The sequence below is a fragment of the Platichthys flesus genome, chromosome 18, assembly GCF_949316205.1.
Source record: "Platichthys flesus chromosome 18, fPlaFle2.1, whole genome shotgun sequence".
Taxonomy (NCBI): domain Eukaryota; kingdom Metazoa; phylum Chordata; class Actinopteri; order Pleuronectiformes; family Pleuronectidae; genus Platichthys; species Platichthys flesus.
The window spans coordinates 10,822,021-10,839,838 of record NC_084962.1 but is presented as its reverse complement, the minus strand read 5'-3'; the positions used below and the strand labels follow the sequence as shown (position 1 = coordinate 10,839,838).

At 41.9% G+C, this 17,818-nt stretch overlaps 2 protein-coding genes across 5 annotated transcripts; both read right to left on the bottom strand.

The window, feature by feature from the left end:
- Nucleotides 1–587: 587 nt before the first annotated feature.
- On the bottom strand, nucleotides 588–3,843 carry LOC133973799 (dynein regulatory complex subunit 3-like). The gene is made up of 12 exons (XM_062411852.1): nucleotides 3,655–3,843; nucleotides 3,457–3,573; nucleotides 3,190–3,356; nucleotides 2,916–3,062; nucleotides 2,651–2,770; nucleotides 2,445–2,557; nucleotides 2,173–2,347; nucleotides 1,878–2,009; nucleotides 1,675–1,745; nucleotides 1,286–1,409; nucleotides 849–980; nucleotides 588–722 (listed from the first exon to the last, which is right to left on the bottom strand). The coding sequence occupies exons 1-12, from the start codon at nucleotides 3,812–3,814 to the stop codon at nucleotides 627–629; spliced, it is 1,554 nt and encodes a 517-aa protein (XP_062267836.1). The 5' UTR covers nucleotides 3,815–3,843; the 3' UTR covers nucleotides 588–626.
- A 1,848-nt stretch (nucleotides 3,844–5,691) lies between these two features.
- Nucleotides 5,692–17,395, bottom strand: LOC133973368 (fasciculation and elongation protein zeta-2-like). Of its 4 annotated transcripts, XM_062411175.1 has the most exons (11): nucleotides 17,005–17,386; nucleotides 13,482–13,590; nucleotides 13,163–13,279; nucleotides 12,513–12,654; nucleotides 11,418–11,545; nucleotides 10,902–11,051; nucleotides 10,585–10,665; nucleotides 9,993–10,068; nucleotides 9,797–9,862; nucleotides 9,207–9,234; nucleotides 5,692–8,813 (listed from the first exon to the last, which is right to left on the bottom strand). In XM_062411175.1, the coding sequence occupies exons 1-10, from the start codon at nucleotides 17,313–17,315 to the stop codon at nucleotides 9,224–9,226; spliced, it is 1,191 nt and encodes a 396-aa protein (XP_062267159.1). In that variant the 5' UTR covers nucleotides 17,316–17,386; the 3' UTR covers nucleotides 5,692–8,813; nucleotides 9,207–9,223. The 4 variants fall into 4 exon arrangements, with proteins under 4 accessions (XP_062267159.1, XP_062267161.1, XP_062267158.1 ...); XM_062411177.1 differs by lacking the exon at nucleotides 9,207–9,234 and having other exon boundaries at nucleotides 17,005–17,395; XM_062411174.1 differs by lacking the exon at nucleotides 9,207–9,234 and having other exon boundaries at nucleotides 13,163–13,276.
- Nucleotides 17,396–17,818: the final 423 nt, after the last annotated feature.

Sequence of the window (17,818 nt, the reverse complement as noted above, 5' to 3'; positions counted from 1 at the left end):
GCAGTAAAAAAATGCTCAGGTAGACTAAACCGACATTTTATTTGCACGTCAGTGTTGCCTTCAGTTTACACAGTCAACACACCCCCTTCTTTGAAAGTGTAACACTGACCCAGTTGTTGTTCACATTAAAGGCCCCATAGGGTACTATCTGTAATGACTTGAATGGGGGTATTGAAACTCCGTACTGAATCTCCGTACTGAAACTCGGGAAAACTGAAGCCTGGTTGTGTGTCCCTCAAAGTGAAGTCAGCCAATCAGAGGAGGGGCTCAAGAGGAAGGCCAAAACAGCCTGTTCTGTCTGCAGCTTCGAAAACATGGAATAACATAGCAGCAGAGTTTTAGAATTCAAACCACTGATATATCATCTCAGGGGTGCCAATACCTCAAAGTAAGTCCCAGAGAAGTGTAAAATATGGGCCATTTAAAGAGAGTTGCCTGCACCACAATAAAACAAGACACACGTATTTGCTCATCTGGGGATCAAGGAAAGAGCTGAAGCAGCATAATGGTTATCAATATTTCTTTATTGTCTCAAAAAAGACGTTGACATTTGCTGTATGACAGTGGTCCCAGAAGGCTGTGAGAGTGTCCTGTTCACCGATATGTGAATGAAATGAATGTTTGACTCAAAGATCCTGCAACTGGAACTCCTCCATCTGTTCCCACAGGTACTCAATATATCTGAGGGTCGCGGGGTTCTGCTTAAGCTCTTTGTTTTGAATCTGTAATAAGGCATTAAAGACAAAAGGCAAACGATGACAAGAAAAGTGAGTTAAGAAGGTGACGTTCGTCAAATCACACAAAATATAAACTGGGCTGCTTGTTCCAAGGTGATTCCAGCTCCCTACCCCTTTAATGAGAGACACCTTCCAGGCACTGACACCTGCAACCATCTGAGTCTCTTTGTCATTGATCTTCATCAGGTGGTTATCGTGGGCTGTGGCCAGTGCGTCCATCACCATGTTTCTGTTTGTAAACAGCTGTGGAGAGAGAACAGGCAAGAGGGTGTGAGGCCACTGACACTGGTAATGACCCATGGGTTTGCATCATCGGACCAATTGAGATTAATATCTGCCATCAGCGTTCACTTTAGCTAAGGATTCTGCTTTGTATTTTCATATATAACATCTTTAAGAGGGGTGGCTGTAGGATAACACTGGAGTGTCAAAATGGTGTGAAGGCAGTAATATTCTGTAAGCAGTGCTTTGATTACGAGGCTATGGCAGTCTACAGTGACTATAATCCTATCATTAGGCCAGTTGGATACAAAAGAGATAACACTGACCCATCTAGCGTCACCTGACATGTCCTTTATCACGCTGCCCGAGGCCACTTTATCCAGGGTTGCCAAAGCAATATCTCCCACATTCCGATGATAATTATCCTCCAGATCTCGACATTGGGCAAATGTAGGTTTGAGTTAAAGACGTCATTTACACAGGACTTCATTATTGACAGGTCAAAGCAGGTAACAGGTACAGGTGGATTAAGAGAAAGTGAAGGGGGTTTCCTGAGGGTAAGACTCGGGTAAACAGAGCTGGTTCTTGCCATTATGCTTTGGTGCATTAATCTGGTATTGTATTAAGATGTGGCTTGATATTGTGTCTCCGTCTAAATACAACAACACTGACTTCATGTCATTGCAAATGATGCATACACAATGTAAAAGGATATATTCCTTGAACAGTTTCAGTGAAGCTGCCAACCATGTCTGAGATATTGATGTCCAACTCTTTGATGATGTCCTGAAATTTATAAAAAAAAGAGTATTTAAAAGTATTTAATCTAAGTCTATAGCATCTATAATAATTTGTACACAGTTACACATTAACTTCCAGCTTACACAAACACTAACACAAAAACACACGCACACTTACTTCCACCTGTTTGTGGAGCCTAAGCTCCAGTGACATTAGGGCGGCTGAGAGCTGGTTGATTGCATCGTTGCAGTGGCCGACCTTGACCTGCAGTGTGTCTTGGTCCGATAAGTGCTGCAACTCCCAAGTCCTCTAGAAAGGCATAAAATAAGTATATACGTTCTACACCAGGGAAACCCATTTGTGTCATGAACATCAGAGAGGTTTCTCCACTAAAAGCAGATTTAATAAGTTATTATCTTTTTAAAATCTACGGCGCAAGTCCTTTAAAAACATCATGTATGGCCCAGCTCACCCCATGGTGTCGCTCCTCAAATTCTACCAAAATCTGCGATGCTTTCTTCTGGTGATCTGTCACAATCTTTGTGCGACCACTAAGGAAGGAGTTGACCTCTGCCTCTCTTTGTTTATGCTCTGCCAGGCCTATTTCGAATACCTGCTCACACAGCTCCACCATTTCCTGCTCAAAGGTAAGCGTCGGGTCAAGGAAGTTTAAGCACTGATTTCCCAGATTATTATATCATCAATACACCAGCATGGATGAGAAAGCCAAGAATCAAAGGATATGTTTTAAGCAGGTCGGCCACTCCTGTCACACTTTGTAGGGTCTCTGCTTCTGGATCATCTTTGAACATGCTCTTAAACAGATCAGATCCATTGAGGAACTCCACAAAGGCGTCCTGTAGGGCAAGAGAGCTGACCTGTCACACTGTGCATTTGTGCGTTTGAGAGAGGGAGAGATTGTGCATCCCAAACAAGAGCTTATAGGTTACCCTGTGCAATTGGAGTTCCGCTCTCTGGCTTTGCTCGGCATCGTCGGCTTGTTGTTTCTGCATCTGCTCTTGTCTAATTTTCTCAATGGCACCGAAGTATTTGATAGATGCTTCCTTTTTCTGCACAGGGAGTTTTAATACAATATCACCATTGGAAAGAGACCTAGTCCGTGTCATGGCTTTTATAGAACATTAGCTGTAAAATATACGTTTGCTTCAAAGCAGAACACAATAGATTACAACTGTCATCATTATTTATACGTACTGTCTCCTCACTAATTAATCTGTAGTCCAGGCACCTCAAGTTTGGAAAGAAGGCCGCAATGAATAAGCTGTAATCCTCCTCCTTTGAGAGAGGATTTCCAGAGAGGTTGAGAGTGAACAGCTTCTGGATTTCCCTGAGGCAGAGCACCTTTAAAATGAATTAGAATTACATTAGGGTACATGTTGTGTAAAGATAACGCAGTACACAGATGTTGCAAATCGACCCATTACATTTAATATACGTGACAGACAAAGTGATTTGTTGTTTTTTTTACATTATCCAGTTGTTCAAGGAGGTTGTTTGCGATGCCGAAATGCGTGAGAGCGCCAAGTTGATCGATGTTTTCAATGACGGAGATTCTGTTGTTGGACAAGTTCAGAAGTTCGAGCTTCCGCAGCGACGCCAGACCCTCGATTTTTTCTATTCTGTTGAATGACAGATCTAAAAGACACATTCAGAATGATGTTTATTTGTGGTAGTTATTGGACTCAATACATGTTTTTGAACCATACCATACTGCAAATACAAAGCTTCATCTTACTGAGCCATTTCAGATTCACCAGATGGTCCACACCCGCAATCTTCTTAATGAAGTTGTTGTTTAAATAAAGCCTGGTCAAGGATGTGAAGTCCCAGAGGTTGTCAATCTTCAGGATGTCTGCGAACAGACGACATCTCACGTACATTAGCACATTTCACTCTCATACACTGATTGATATTTTCACAACGTTTTTCTTACATTTGAAGTCCAGACGTATCGTGAGGACTTCCTTAAAGAGTACTCCCTCCGCCCTGGTAATTCTTCCAGCCTGATCTCGAGGAGTTTGCTCATCAACTGCCCTCCGCACAACCCCCTCATCCATCAAAATGGGCTGAGCTGCACCACACTGCCAGCTCATGCTTCTGTTGGCTGGGTCGCTTTACTTCACTGAGCTCTCGGCTAAAACACACAGAATAAAGCCCTGTTTGTTCATTAGAAGCTTAGTTTTATCACTCAAAAGTCCAGTGTGTAAGATTTAGGTGAAGAGGACTTTTTTGAACCGAGAATAGGCCTTCATATTAATATACTTCTATATTTACGTCAGGAGTAGGTCCTTAATGGAGTGAACGGGTCTGACTCAAGAATTTCATGCAAGCGACTGCTGTATGTAATTGTTGTATATATGACATAAAGTCTTGAAGTCATGAAGGCTTCCATGTTTCTTACAGTAGTCCTGTTTATAACTGACGATACCACAGGTTCACCACTAGATGTCACTACATTCTACACACTGGACCTTTAAAGGGATAGTTCAGTCAAAATGCCACGATGCCGACGGAAGGTTGGGTGAAGTATTGGTAAACAGTGACAGTGACGGCGGAAATCTTGGGGCGGAGTCTTGTTATTTACCAAAGCAAAATACTTATGACTAATCCAGTTGTAGCAGTAAGGGCGAGCTCAAATCGTGTGAGGGGCAGGTCATGGAGGCACTTCCCCAGGCAGCTGCCTTTGTTGCCACACTGTTTAGAGGCAGCTGGCTTTGTTGTCACACTACGTTTTCAAAGGGCACTGATGATTATTATCATAAAACCTCTTCTCAGTTAAATCATATGCTGATAATACTTGAGCCTTGTTTTTTATTGCATTATTACATTTGTCTCGTTTTTAAATCTGACCACACTAATAGAAAGAGTTGTTAAAAAATATTGAACTGAAACAGTTAACCATAGAGGTTTGTTATTAGTCTTATCTAAAAATAACTACCCCTTGGCATATTTATACAATATATAGGCAGAGACCCAACCCTCTTGCAAAGCCATTGGAACTTTCATCATGACACCACAGTTGAAAATGTGTCAATAACTAAAATGTGGCCAGACACACTTCTCTCTCTCTCTATCTGTCTGCATTATATTTGCACTGTGAGGAAGGAGCACACAATGTTCACTGACACAAGCATGAGGACGACCTCAGACCCTCACGGGAAGACACGGCCAAAGGGTCACATTAAATCCACTCTGTGTTTCTCTCCAACCCGGAGTTTACAGTGTCAGAGGTCACAGCTGGATGGAACTGATAGAATGAAGGAAGAGGAAGTCGACATGATCCGTGATGGGAGACCGTTGGAATAACTGTGACAACTTAGAGAAGACAGAAGTGAGAAAACAGGAGCTTCTATTCAACACAACAGGACAAAAAAATATTTCTATTTAGTGGAAAGAGGAAGAACCTGCTTTTGTGGAGAACTCTAATGAAAAAAGGAAATATGCTCAAATTATTATTTTTTCGTCATTGAATAAAGACTCAGAACACGCACAGAAAAAGACTAAACAAACCAAAGATATAGTGGAAGAAGCAGCAGAGCATAGTTATGATTTTGAGTTTAGAAACATGTTTATTTACGGACATGTTCAATATATAATGTTACATTCAAGCCTTTGAAGGATAAGCAATATGTGTTGTATCCAGGGTTGACAAACTCTCTTTTTAATTAATTAAAATTTAAATTAAAAAAAGGGATGAGAGAAAGAAATCTGCTAAACTCTTGAGCAAGGCTTCAGAATATGAATTTACTTCATTAAAAGCTGCTGCTTAAATCATTGTATCTTCAGATGTTATTTTAAATCTTCTGGGGAAACTTTTCGAGTAGAACACAAAAACTAAAGGCCAGTTTCCTTTTTATATGCATCGACAGTTTTTAGGAACACAATTTTTTTTAATAAAAATGCTTATGTTTGTGACGGAAATGTGTTTCACGATTTACACAAACCCACCTAACAGAGAATCCAAACCACATTCAAGTCTTCACATATCAATTTATTTGAAATGAGTTGCAATGCAATGTGGGCACAAACACTTGCACCATTACAGTCACCACTAAGGTTACAAAATGAACATTTACATAATAAATTAATATACTGCAGTACCACACAAGACAGTAAACAAAATACCCCAAACTGGGGAATTATATTGCATTAAAAACAAAAAGAGGAACTAGTTTTGAAGTACAAAAAGGTTTCAGGCATTTACAAAGGCAGCCTCCTTTTTTTTTTCTCTGTTGCTTGTTCTGTTGTACATATATATAAATATAAATCTCTAAATTGTAGATACACTGATATGTCTGCTAAGAGGAGGCCAGGAGAGCGGCTCTGGCCCCGAGATTAGTTCCTGCAGTAACGAGATCCAGCCATGACCTCGACGCTGACGGCCATTTCATTCGAAAATTTAAAGTCCATTTAAAAAGTCTGGGTAGAAACTATTTTCTCTGAAATATTGTATTTACCAGATTATGATCAGCTGAGTGATGTTTTCTTAAAAAGGCTTGTGAATCACCCTCGAGTTTTTCTTTTCCTATTTCAAATCAACTTTCCTTTTTCGTGTGACATCAAAATATCCGTAAACAGAAATAACATTATTAATTATTAAGAATGTGTTTGCAGCAGTAAAGTGCATGCAGCACATGCTAAGCTGTGAATGTTTTCAAAGCGGGCATCAGTACATAAAAATAGTTAAACATAGCACGAGGAGCTGGTCATTCTTTACAAAATAATAAATGTCAATTGCATCCTTTGTGCAATCGTCCCCAACATCCGCAATGTTTATCTTTATCGCCCCCTTTTCCTTCCTCGTCTGCCCTTTTATGTTACAACTTTGTTATAGTCACTGCTGTAACAAGCAGATGCTACTGGGCGGCCATCGTACATTTCATTAAACTGCTGGCTACACCTACAATACAACTACTACTACCAGAGACGTATTCAACATGTGTAATGCTACCCTGATTTAGTCAAGAGACTACCATGATCGCCTCCATCTGCTCCGGCTGTTTAAAATGAGATTTAGTAGGCAAAAGAGCACAGAGTGCACAAAGTTACCGTTTAGCTGTCACAATGTCAGAAACACGGACTCAGTAGCGTTCTAACCAAATTGTAAACCTCATACTTGAGAGCTCGACTGGACCTGATCCGACAGCGTGTGGTTCACCTGTAGTAGCTGGTGATTTGAATGTTACTGTACTAACTGAGTGCATGACATGATGTCTAATGCTAGATTTGGTGTAGCGTGGTTTTAATATGAGACAAGACCTGTGGCAAGACCATGGGTCTTTTATAAAGATGGACGACAGGGAACTAAAGACCACGGTTCCATTGTCCTGCACAGATTTATTGTCCTGCTCTAAATGATGTCATCGGCGCATGGAGGCAGTATCCAGGGTATTTGGGCCTCATTTCTAGACAGTGGGAGAAAGTGGAGACGTGTCATCCATCTTTATAGAGTCTTTGGGCAAGACATGCACTAAAAATAAATGGTCAAAACTGAAGAGGCCGAGGATGAGATGCACTGATATATGTCCTACGTTTACCAAAATGCAACTTGATGGCATGTTTTTAAATTGGACTCTGGCATCTTTCAATCTCCATGCCCTGAGTTTTAATCAGTCAATAGTTAGTTTGTGTAGTTTTAAGCCCAAGCAGAGATATTATCATGCAATAAAAATGAAGTCTCAACTTTGACAAAGCTCCTCTTGTTTAGTTTTTTGTTTGAAAAGTGTGAAAACTAGTGGAGAGTCCCTTTATGGCTCTTTAAATTCTAATGCGCATGCTGACTGATAAGTAGATGGAACGGGATACATGATGACAAAAATGCAGTGGAACGTTTTTCTGTGCCCCTCGCCTTAGTTCCTAAGCTTCGTCTAACGCTTATCTAGTGAGACACTCTAAAGAACACCCATCACATATTCCACTACTACACGACCAGACCACTTACAGTGACTTAAGTGCTACTACAATAAACCTAGAGTTTACAGAACAGTTTAAGGGCTAACAGATAGAGAGAAAGCTAACTTACAATAGAAGCTACACAATTATCATATCTGAAAAAACCTTAACTACATTATTTATCCAGGGATTCAACGAGTTGCACAAAAAAAAATGCAAAACATGAGGTATCTGCAGACTCCTGCGATGATGACTCCCGGGAGGTGATGAAGATATCTGGGAGGGGATCACTACTCGAGGGTTCAGAGGTCAAAGGGCAGCATTTACATAATGATGTTGCGACGTGGTCACAAAAGTGGCGACTGGCAAGTCCTTAATCTCATTTAAAAAAAACTCCTTATCCAAAAATATTCTCTACATGTTTGTTCATCCAGCAATTACTTTCTCAAGTCTGATGACTTTGTTCCCTTTTTTTTAAGTGAAACGTTCCCAAAACTGTGCAATGATAGTATACAAAATATTTCATTTTAACATTCAAAATAACAACTAATATAGATTTTTAACTTCAAACTTACTTGCAACAGAGGTAGGGCTACGATTTCAGATCTTTGAAATTAATTTACTTTAACTTTTCCAAGCAGGAAAAACAGGATTTATAATTAATACCAAGACTCGCCTGGCTCTTTAACATCCGGAATTTCCGGATATTTGTTTTTTGTGCAGGGACTGAACTAGACAGATGCAAATTAAATTTAAATACACAAAACAAACTGAACACTTCCCTCACACAGAATCAAAAAAGGTTAACATGTTTCCCTGACCCTTCATCATTCAAGAGCCACTGGCCAATCAGGAAGTGAGGTGTTCAGACTAATACTGATTACTGGCATCATTAGACATAAGTCATCGTGCAGTCAGGAAATAGAAGGTTGTAGAAAAAAATGTAAGGATTAAAAATAACTTTATAAAGCAGGGAGTTATACCTGGAGTTAAAATTTAAGGATCAACGATGTGGCAGAGTAAAAAAATAAAATACCACGAGGAGGAAAAGTCTATGTTGTGGAAAATTGGGAGGAAGGTTTGGATTTGAATCCAACGTCTGGATTCTTCCAGATTACCAGATCAATCCTCTTCTGATGGTCCAGTGGAAGGTCCTGGAAACATGAGGCTCTGCCTTTGGCTTTTACGTGGGACAAAGAACTGTGGAGACAAAAAATTGATTTGTTGATCAGCAGTGCTGTTCGGTGAAAGCTGTGAGATCTATGAAGGACGGAAGAGCATCTACCACAGGGAGAAGTGTGAGGTGGTGGTCAGTAAGGAAAAGAGCTAAAGATGAGACGCAGACAAGAACAGCTGCTGCTACAAGATCGCAGTTAAAGGGGAATTATGTGTGTGAGTGTGTTTGGGGCGTTTCGGGGAAGGTGAAGTGACATGACAGGCGCTACAGCGAAGGGTGAGGGGAGGCCTCTGCTTTGAATGGGGGGTCGAAAGTACGACTACACAGAGAGAAAGGAGAGAGAGAAAGAGAAAAGGGGCTCAGAGTTGAAAGCTGAAGGTGAAGAGTCGGTGTTAATGTCCCAGTGCCTCACAAACCTCAGTTTCCACTGCTCTCATACCAGAGCTAAGGACAGTGCAGCACAGACGAGAGACAAGGAAGGTACATGGTCAACAGTGAAGGGCGGCAAGAAAGGCATCTGTTTGTCTTCCTTCATTAAACATTTGGTGTTACAGTTTTCTTTTGTTTGTGTTCTTAGGTGGAATGGTCACAATCAAAGGTCTCGTTCGGACCTGGTATTAACACCCGTCCTGAGGGATCTGATCAGAGATTCAGAGTCAAGCTGTCTTTTCACACATGGAACTGAAATGCGTTCTGAATGTGTCTCCTGTGACGACATGTAGCGGCTCAGAGGACGTCAGCTGAGTAGGCGTTTCTTCATTTGCTTTCAAACAGTAAAAAGAATGTGGCCAGACCACATTCTGATTGGATCACTCAGGACAGATGTTCATACCAGGTCTGAACAGGATGAACAGTCAACTGGCTGTTACACAATAATCTTTAAATGTATGTCACTTTTAGCCGACGTGTTAGAAACAAATTATTTCCATCCTAAAAGGCTTTTGCTGCAAGAAACAATCTGGACTTAACTGCAGTTGTTTGCTCTCTGAGGTCAAAGTGTGTTTACCTTTGAGAATGTAGTCTGTGAGCAGAGCAGGGACCTTCTCACTGTCGTCCCTCATGGCATGGAGGACTAGCAGAGAGACAGAAAGCAGTGCATTACGTTATGAAGTCAAAACACATTGAGGGAAAACAAATACCATTACATCTAACTTTATTCATTATGTGTGAGTGTGTGTGTGTGTGTGGGGGGGTGCACTCACTCTTCTGGAGGATCTGGAGGTCCTCTACTGACGGGGAACCGGCTTTCTTCTCATAAGGGATTACTGTGGTCAGGTACTGAGAGGAAAACATCATGTAAGACACAATGACACTTAATATTTGAATTATAGTCATCTCATTTAAACTTGGAAGAACAATAGGCATAGCTCAATACAATGGTATAAAACATGCTGTTTTCAAGCGTAATGTAGATGATATGAATTTAGGATAAATGAAAATGTCAATGGTTTCATCCATTCAGGGGCCTATTAGAGTAGAGGCAGAGGAAACAAATCAAAAGCACAGATTTTGTTACTGTATCATCCTGGTTTGAAACAAAGGAAATTGAGATTATGACCCAGGAAAAGCTGCAAAATAAAAATGAATAATTGATTGATGAAATCAGGTATAAGATATGAAGTGACGAAAAAGAGAAAAATCAACCACAGAGATGAGACAGACTAAAGAAACGACAGAGCACACCAAACGCCAGCGATGGAAGCTGTAGAAAAGAAAACAAACGTGCCAGACTGGGAAGAAAGTAAGAAAAATTCAACCGATTTTTCCTTCAGTGGAAATAAAGAGCAGGGGCACCTGTTTGTCCCCTCCTGTGTTGCCAAAAGTTTGACGGAGACCATTTTGAATGACATTGGAGAGTCCCTCCAAAGTGAGGAGCTAAACGGAGCGAGAGGAAAGAGGGGGAAAAGAAGAGCGTGAAGAGAGATAAGGAGGTACAGAGAATATTAGAGGATAGAAGGAAAGGTCTAGCCACAAACCCAGTGCTGGACTAAAAGCAGCTCCCCCATGCAAACAGTCAGGTCTTCACCATGCATGCCCCTAATTATAATTACAACAAGTACGTGGGGTTAATATGCGTCAGTTTCACTTGTCGTCATCATCACACGACTCACCGTGCCATGTATGTGCGTGCTGGTTATCCTCTGGCCGTTGGGCGCGGTCGTAGTCGTGCTTCGGATTTTCTTCTTCTTGCGCAGCAGGTCGCGGTGCTCCTTCTGTCTGTTCTGCACGTCGATCAGCAGCGAGATGAAGCTGTTCTTCACCTGTTTTCAGACACGGCTCCGGTTTATTCATGCTGATTTCAACATCACGTTCAAATTTACGCTTTGCACTTATTTATACACGCAACAACAATTCTATTTTTATCTATGGTTAAAAATTCACCAGGATAAACACATGTCCAAGTGACACTGTAAAAAAAATTAAGCCGCCAGAGACTCGCTGACCTTTCTCGCTGAATGTTTTTAACATTTCAAATGACGCTCTACTCTCAAGTTGATTTTAATGCTCTAAATAATCGGGTCATTTTGGTCAGCTTTTATAATCGTCAGACACACATTTTGTTCCGGTTTTTGCCTTGTTGTGGTCACATTGATGCAACACAGAAGAAAATTAAAAACATATAGTACCTCCTTTTCATATTCCAGTTCATCTCTCAGGGCCAGAGCCTGGATCAGCTCCTCACTGTAGCGGCAAATGGCTGATTCCACTTCCTCCAGATTCTCAGTCAGTTCAGAAACAGACAGCTGACGCAGCCCTGGAGATGGTGTATAAAACCATGTGTTACTAAGTATGAATCATTTAATTATTATGAAGGCTCCCAACAGAACAATTAGTTAAGAGTCACACAAAATGGTTTGTAAGAAGCGACTGACTGAAATAAAAAAGGTTATTCATTAGAGGCTAAAAGTTTGTGTTCAGAACTAATATGGTGGATTTGATAACGGACCAGAGGAGTTGACCTCATTATTCTTGATATTCAAAAGAAATTAACTTCCATCGGTTTATTTCAACTTAATTCTGGACATTTAAACTTTATTCTTGAAAAACGTATAAGGGAAAAACATATATTTAAATCCTTATGCATGGCCCTTATACTCTTTTAATAAGGGAAAAAGGGTAGATTAAATATTTTATGTATGCATTTAAAATGGTAACTGCACCAGATTAAATTCCAGTAAATGTGTTAAAGGAAAACGATGTTACCAACTTACACTTGTCGTGGCAAAATCTATCGTTTATCAATCTGATGGAGAGAAAGTGTCGGAGTATAAATATTGTAAATACACTTTCTCACACATTAGGAACGCTCTACTATACTATACTCTACTATATAAACAAACATACTGTAATTTTATACACAGACAACTGAGATAACATGTATAGCCTTAAGGCAAATTGGATGCAGCTGCTCAGTCGACGCTCTGAGAATAGAAATTGTGTTCGAGCCAAATTGATGCTGTTGTTTATATAACATGTAGTTATAACACAACTGCTGTCTTTTTGTATTTGTTACACATTACATAAGAATGGTATCTCATGTGGGGAGGTGTTTCTTCTTGTGATGTATTGTCTGACCCATTACACTTCATTGAGTGAAGCTCCAGTGTGAAAAGGCGCATGAGCACACTGGTGCTCACAAGGCGCACGAGCACAGTAACTTTCAAGGCTTTGTGATTTTCCTTCTCTTCACTGTAAATGTACAAGGCCACGGTGGAACTCACGGTCCTCGTAGCTGGTGTTGGAGCCGGAGCGTTTCAGAGCGTGGAGGTCCTGAGAGAGCATGGACAGGTCGGACTGGGAGGGACTCTCATCGTCCTCTGGGTCTGGAGACTCCTGCATCATCTCTTCTATCTCCTCTATCACCTAGACAACACCACAAACAATAGAAATGCACCCACATTAAGTACATGTTCAGGCTTAGTGACCTGCATGTCTCACCACAGCCAAAGCTTGCCCAAATGGAGAACATCAGGCGATGTGCAGTCAAACGAAATGTATGTGCGGCTCTTAAGCAGAGGAGTATTTAATTTTAAAAGATAATTATAGCTACAGCTACACGTATCTAATCAAGCTATTCTTGGAACATTGCTTTAGATCCTCTCAGTTCAGTCTGTCTGTAGTTTCCTTCTTAGAAAATGTTTTACATAATCATGTGATCAAACTAGAGTTACCACCCTGTGGTGTTGTGCCTCCTCCAACCAGTCACGTTGCAGTTTATATCCAAATCAGTACAAATTCATGCATGAAGTGAAGTCTTTTTTTGTTATAATTAGTATGTGACTTCTTCCTCTTCTGCCTCTTTAAAAAATCCTGTATGTAACAAAACCACAATGTGGTGCAATTCACGCACGTGTGTGAATGAATGTATCACCTGTTCAGCTGTGAAGAGCGGCTCGTCGTTGATGCAGGAGACGATGATTGAGTGCATGTCCATCTGCTCCCTCAGCTCCTCGTCGTCGGACAGATCAAGAGACTGGTTGTCCAGCTTCTGTCCATCAGGGAAGGATTGAGATACAGAGAGAGATAGAACATGGATGAGAGAACAGAAAGGGAATTGAGCAGGTCGAAGGGGGTGGGATACTGTTTACATCGTCTGTCTGCTCTTCTTCAGGAGGGTAGCATTTTGGGAAAAGACGAACATTAATATGAAGAAACATTCAACATCGCCACAGACTGCGAGTGTGCGGTACCTCATGGTCTGTGAGGTTGAGGACGGGCAGGTGTAGGGAGCGAGTGTGCGATGTCTTCCAGTCTACAGGCATCACGTTGCCATAGTTATCTGTCAGAGCGTTCCACACCCTGGAACAAAGGAAAAGGGATTTAATAAGGACAGCAGAATAACATCATATCTAAAAGTTAAAAAAGGGGGGCGCCCTTAGCTCAGTTGGTAGGGCGTCCCCCCCATGGGCCTAGGCCAGCAGCGGACCCGGGTTCGATTCCAGCCCGCGGTCGTTTCTGCATGTCACTCCCCTCTCTGCCCCATTTCAACTCTGTCTCTCTCTGCACTATCAGCACTATAAAGCATTAAAAATGCCAAAAAATAATTCTTTAAAAGTTAAAAAAGAAAGCTATAGGCGAAGTTTGTGAGCTCACAGTATGAACAACAAGCCCTGCGTCCTTCTCTTTTTACTGTGACACAGCATTACTTGGCAGTGCTGTGGCTTCTTTCCCAGCCGCCCCCTCACCACGTCACCGCGTTCCTACTGCTGCATCTCAAAGCAGTCGCCTGAATCCATTGAAGAATGTAACAACTCCCGAATGACATGATTCACCAGTGAGACACACCGACGGTAGTTCAACCTAAAAAATGAAGTGTGCTTTTATAACCCATGAACTGTGGGTCTATATCACTAACACACAGTAAACACTGGCTAATTCAGAGACCGTGCATTATAGCAGCAGATTGTTAAATGTGTGCAGTACTGTGGCGCATGAAAGTTGGCCGACAACACGTCGCAGCAGAGCACCCCTGGTTTGAAAATGGCTGCTCCTCATGGTTCCAGGTAATTTCTAAATTACCATAATGTGGCAGAAATAGATAAACAACTGCCGAATTTCAAACACCATGACAGAAACACAGGATGCATACAAATTCATACCCACGTGCAAGTCTCTGTGTATTTGTTCCTGGCACTGACTGCTGCGAGCAGAGCGAGGATGGATGCTGTGAACCCATGTGTCAGAGTGGCTCTGCATCGTCATACCCCCTCGTTCACACACTCACACTCACGGACAAATGTTTATGTAACTTGGATGTTTCTCCCTGAAGTGCTCTTGCACAGCTTGGGCGAGTTAGGGGCTGCTGGGTTGTTCTAAATAGGACAAAGGCTGGCAGGAAATATCTTTTGCACCACGAGCGATGACACTGTCTCGGACACGTGACACGAGTGAACGCCAGAAAGCACAATTAGCGTCAGTTTCGCTGAGAGTATTTTTTAAAAACAAGTCTCCTCCAGATTTCAAGGAACCAGTTCACTTGTTTCTTCCTCAGCTCTGAGCCAATTTGTCTGGATTATTTGCTCAGATACATTTTTGCTGTTTTGTGTTGTTGTGCACATGGGCGAACATGATTCACATACACGACTTGGTTTTGAGACAAACACATTTGGCCTCGTCTGTACACTATAACTGAAACACACTTCCTTCTTGTCAGCCCCCGTTGTTCCTCTCGGCCTCAGTCTTATTGGAGAACTTGTTAAGCGCCTAGGCACGTCCCGCAAAAGCGCAGCCATCCAGAAAAGACTCTCACTGAGCCTGGCACTGCTCTTTGGGCTTCAGCAGGCTGCTGTCCAATTATTTAATTTCCTCCTTCCTCTCTTTCTTTACCTGTAACAAGCATGTAACGAGCTCTCCCGAATTCCAATTTTTTTTTGTGATGTAACCACTATATATTTGTCTAATGTTGGCTTCAGTGTTAATAACCTACCATACTAAAATACACCAACTACTTCACACGTTTATAGAGCTGGAATGATGTTCAACTGATACTAATTAGTTAGTAATACAACTCCCTTGATTCAGTCGAATGAGTTAGTAAACTGTACAAGTTTTAGTTATAGACAGCTGACTGAACAAAAACAAAAACAAAGACTGCACCTAAACCTTTAGGGAAACGTGACGGACCCTCTAACAGTACATGGATTTGGAAAAGACTAATCAGCAGATGAGCCAATTCGAGCTGTAACTAATGGAAGCTGCTGATCAGTTTCTTTATTTATCAATCCTTTGTTCTATGGATATTGAAACAACTTGACATCACTGTAAGAGTCCATGATCAACAGTCCTAAACCTGAAGATGTTCAATTTATAACGATACAGAAACAACGAATCATACATGAAATATCTTAAGTAGTAACCATTAAATAAGAGTAACAAATGCTCTGAAGCAGTAGTGAAAATGAAAGCAACTTCGACTGTGCCCCGCTTTATTTTAGATGTGGCAATCCTGCCAATAAATTATTTCAAAAACTCAACACCTTGGACTGGTCGTTACCCCAGTTGATGCAAAGAGTATGGAAACCAAACTCCAAATGCATTGTGGTAGTCTTCATCAGCCATTTATAAAACTGAAACGCCTGTTCCTACATCGAGCTGTAAGTCGTATGTTAGTTGTGTACAATTTAGAGCAACATTAAAAATATATATACTTTAATTTGAGTTGCATGTTAAATATTCTCGCTGCAAGATTCACGTGAAGACACTTGTGTGTAGACGTGAACACTTACGACGATAGTCTCACTGTCGCCGAGCAGAGCCGAGTTATTATGTGACCAGACCCAACAGTGTCACAATGTTCGTGCTGGTGGAGAGGAGGCCAGAAGGCGAGAGGAGGGTGACTCACGCAGATCTGTTACAGTCATGTCTGTGCTCATGTGTGGGATGGATGAGACTAGTTCCTGCTAAGTTATACCATGTTGCCGTGTAATCTTGGCTTCACGCAATATGTCCTTGTGTACTGTTTTGTGTTGTCTGTTGCACAATGGGCTGTTCTGCAACTGGGGAGAGAAATGTCCACATGAAGACAAAAGAGTGTACTTGATTCGATTGATTGATGCGAATGTGAAGACGGTAATATATTGGACCTTTTGCCTGAGATAACAAATGGTGGTAAGGTGATGAGGGCAGATGTTGGCATTGTAAACATTGAGAGATGAGGGATAACATGCATGGAAAGGAGCACAGTGTATGTTAGCAAAACACAGCTAATACAACCAAATCCAGGGTCAAAATCAAGGGCTGGTAACGTGGCAAGACCCCTCCCTTGCCTTTAACACACGCACACACACACACACACACACACACACACACACACACACACACACACACACACACACACACACACACACACACACACACAATACCATAAATAAGACAGATAAGGAAGGTTCTGAACTCTTAAATTTGACTCTTAAAAAGGACCAGCCAGTCAAAAATATGCTAACAACTAGTATTTGTCATTAGCTTGTACTTTCTAAATGGCAACCTGAAGATTAGACACCAACAAATAACTATACAGGACAACCGTACTTTCTTATAATACGTCAGAAAGTGTATATTCTCGTTTAACGAACACGTAGCAGATGTCTAACCTTGGCTGGACAGTTCAAACCGAGCGAAGGTCCCGGGCTGACCTGTTAGCCCGGTGAGGCTAACGCGGCTAGCTAGCTCCGAGATTAAAAGTTAGCGTGAACAAACTTAACAATTGACACTCACTCGTCGTCTTTCAGGTAGCTGTCCTCCGAGATGGGTTTGACGGGCGCGATGTTCTCCGTCGCTGTGCTGTAGTTCCGGAAACACACTGTCAGCTTCTCGTCGAAGTCGTGGACGAGGTCCTCCATGGACTTGAAGCTGCAGATCTCCCCGGAGAAGCTGCGGTCCAGGTCGGAGAAATCGTCCAGGCCCGACGACGGGTGGCCCACATTGGAGTTGAGCAGGTCCAGGTGGTCTGCGGACTCGGCCGAGGACGCCTTGAATTCGTTGAAGTCCTGCCAGTCCTCGTCGAAGTGAGCTAACGGCGCCGCCATGACTGCAGCGGGAGCTCGGTACGCTGCCGCTTCGGTCCCCCGGCGATGGTGCTCTGGATTCGGCTGCGGGATAGGAGGAGACGGAGGAGCAGAGAGAGCGAGAGAGGGTGGAAGAGAGAGAGAGACGTCAGAGTGGACGCCCCGCCCCTTTGAGATGGAGCAAAACAAACCAGGTCTGATGAGCTTCACAAAGGAAATGACTTTAGCTCTGTTTATGTTGTGCATCATAAAACCATTCATCTCAAAACACGTCTTTATTGAATCATCTGACCGGAACAGACACTTTGCATCTCTCCTGCATTAGAAATATAAACCTCAGCATAGAGCTTTGGAGAACAAGGCCTTTAAATCCTCTGGCTGGTCTATGCATCAGAAACAGCATCAGGTTTACACCAGTGTTGTGCAAGTTCACACCTCTCATGAACTAGTTCAAAGTTCAGGTCATACAAGTAAACATGAATAGTTCACGTTCATATTTAAATTCACCATTTAAATTCTGAACT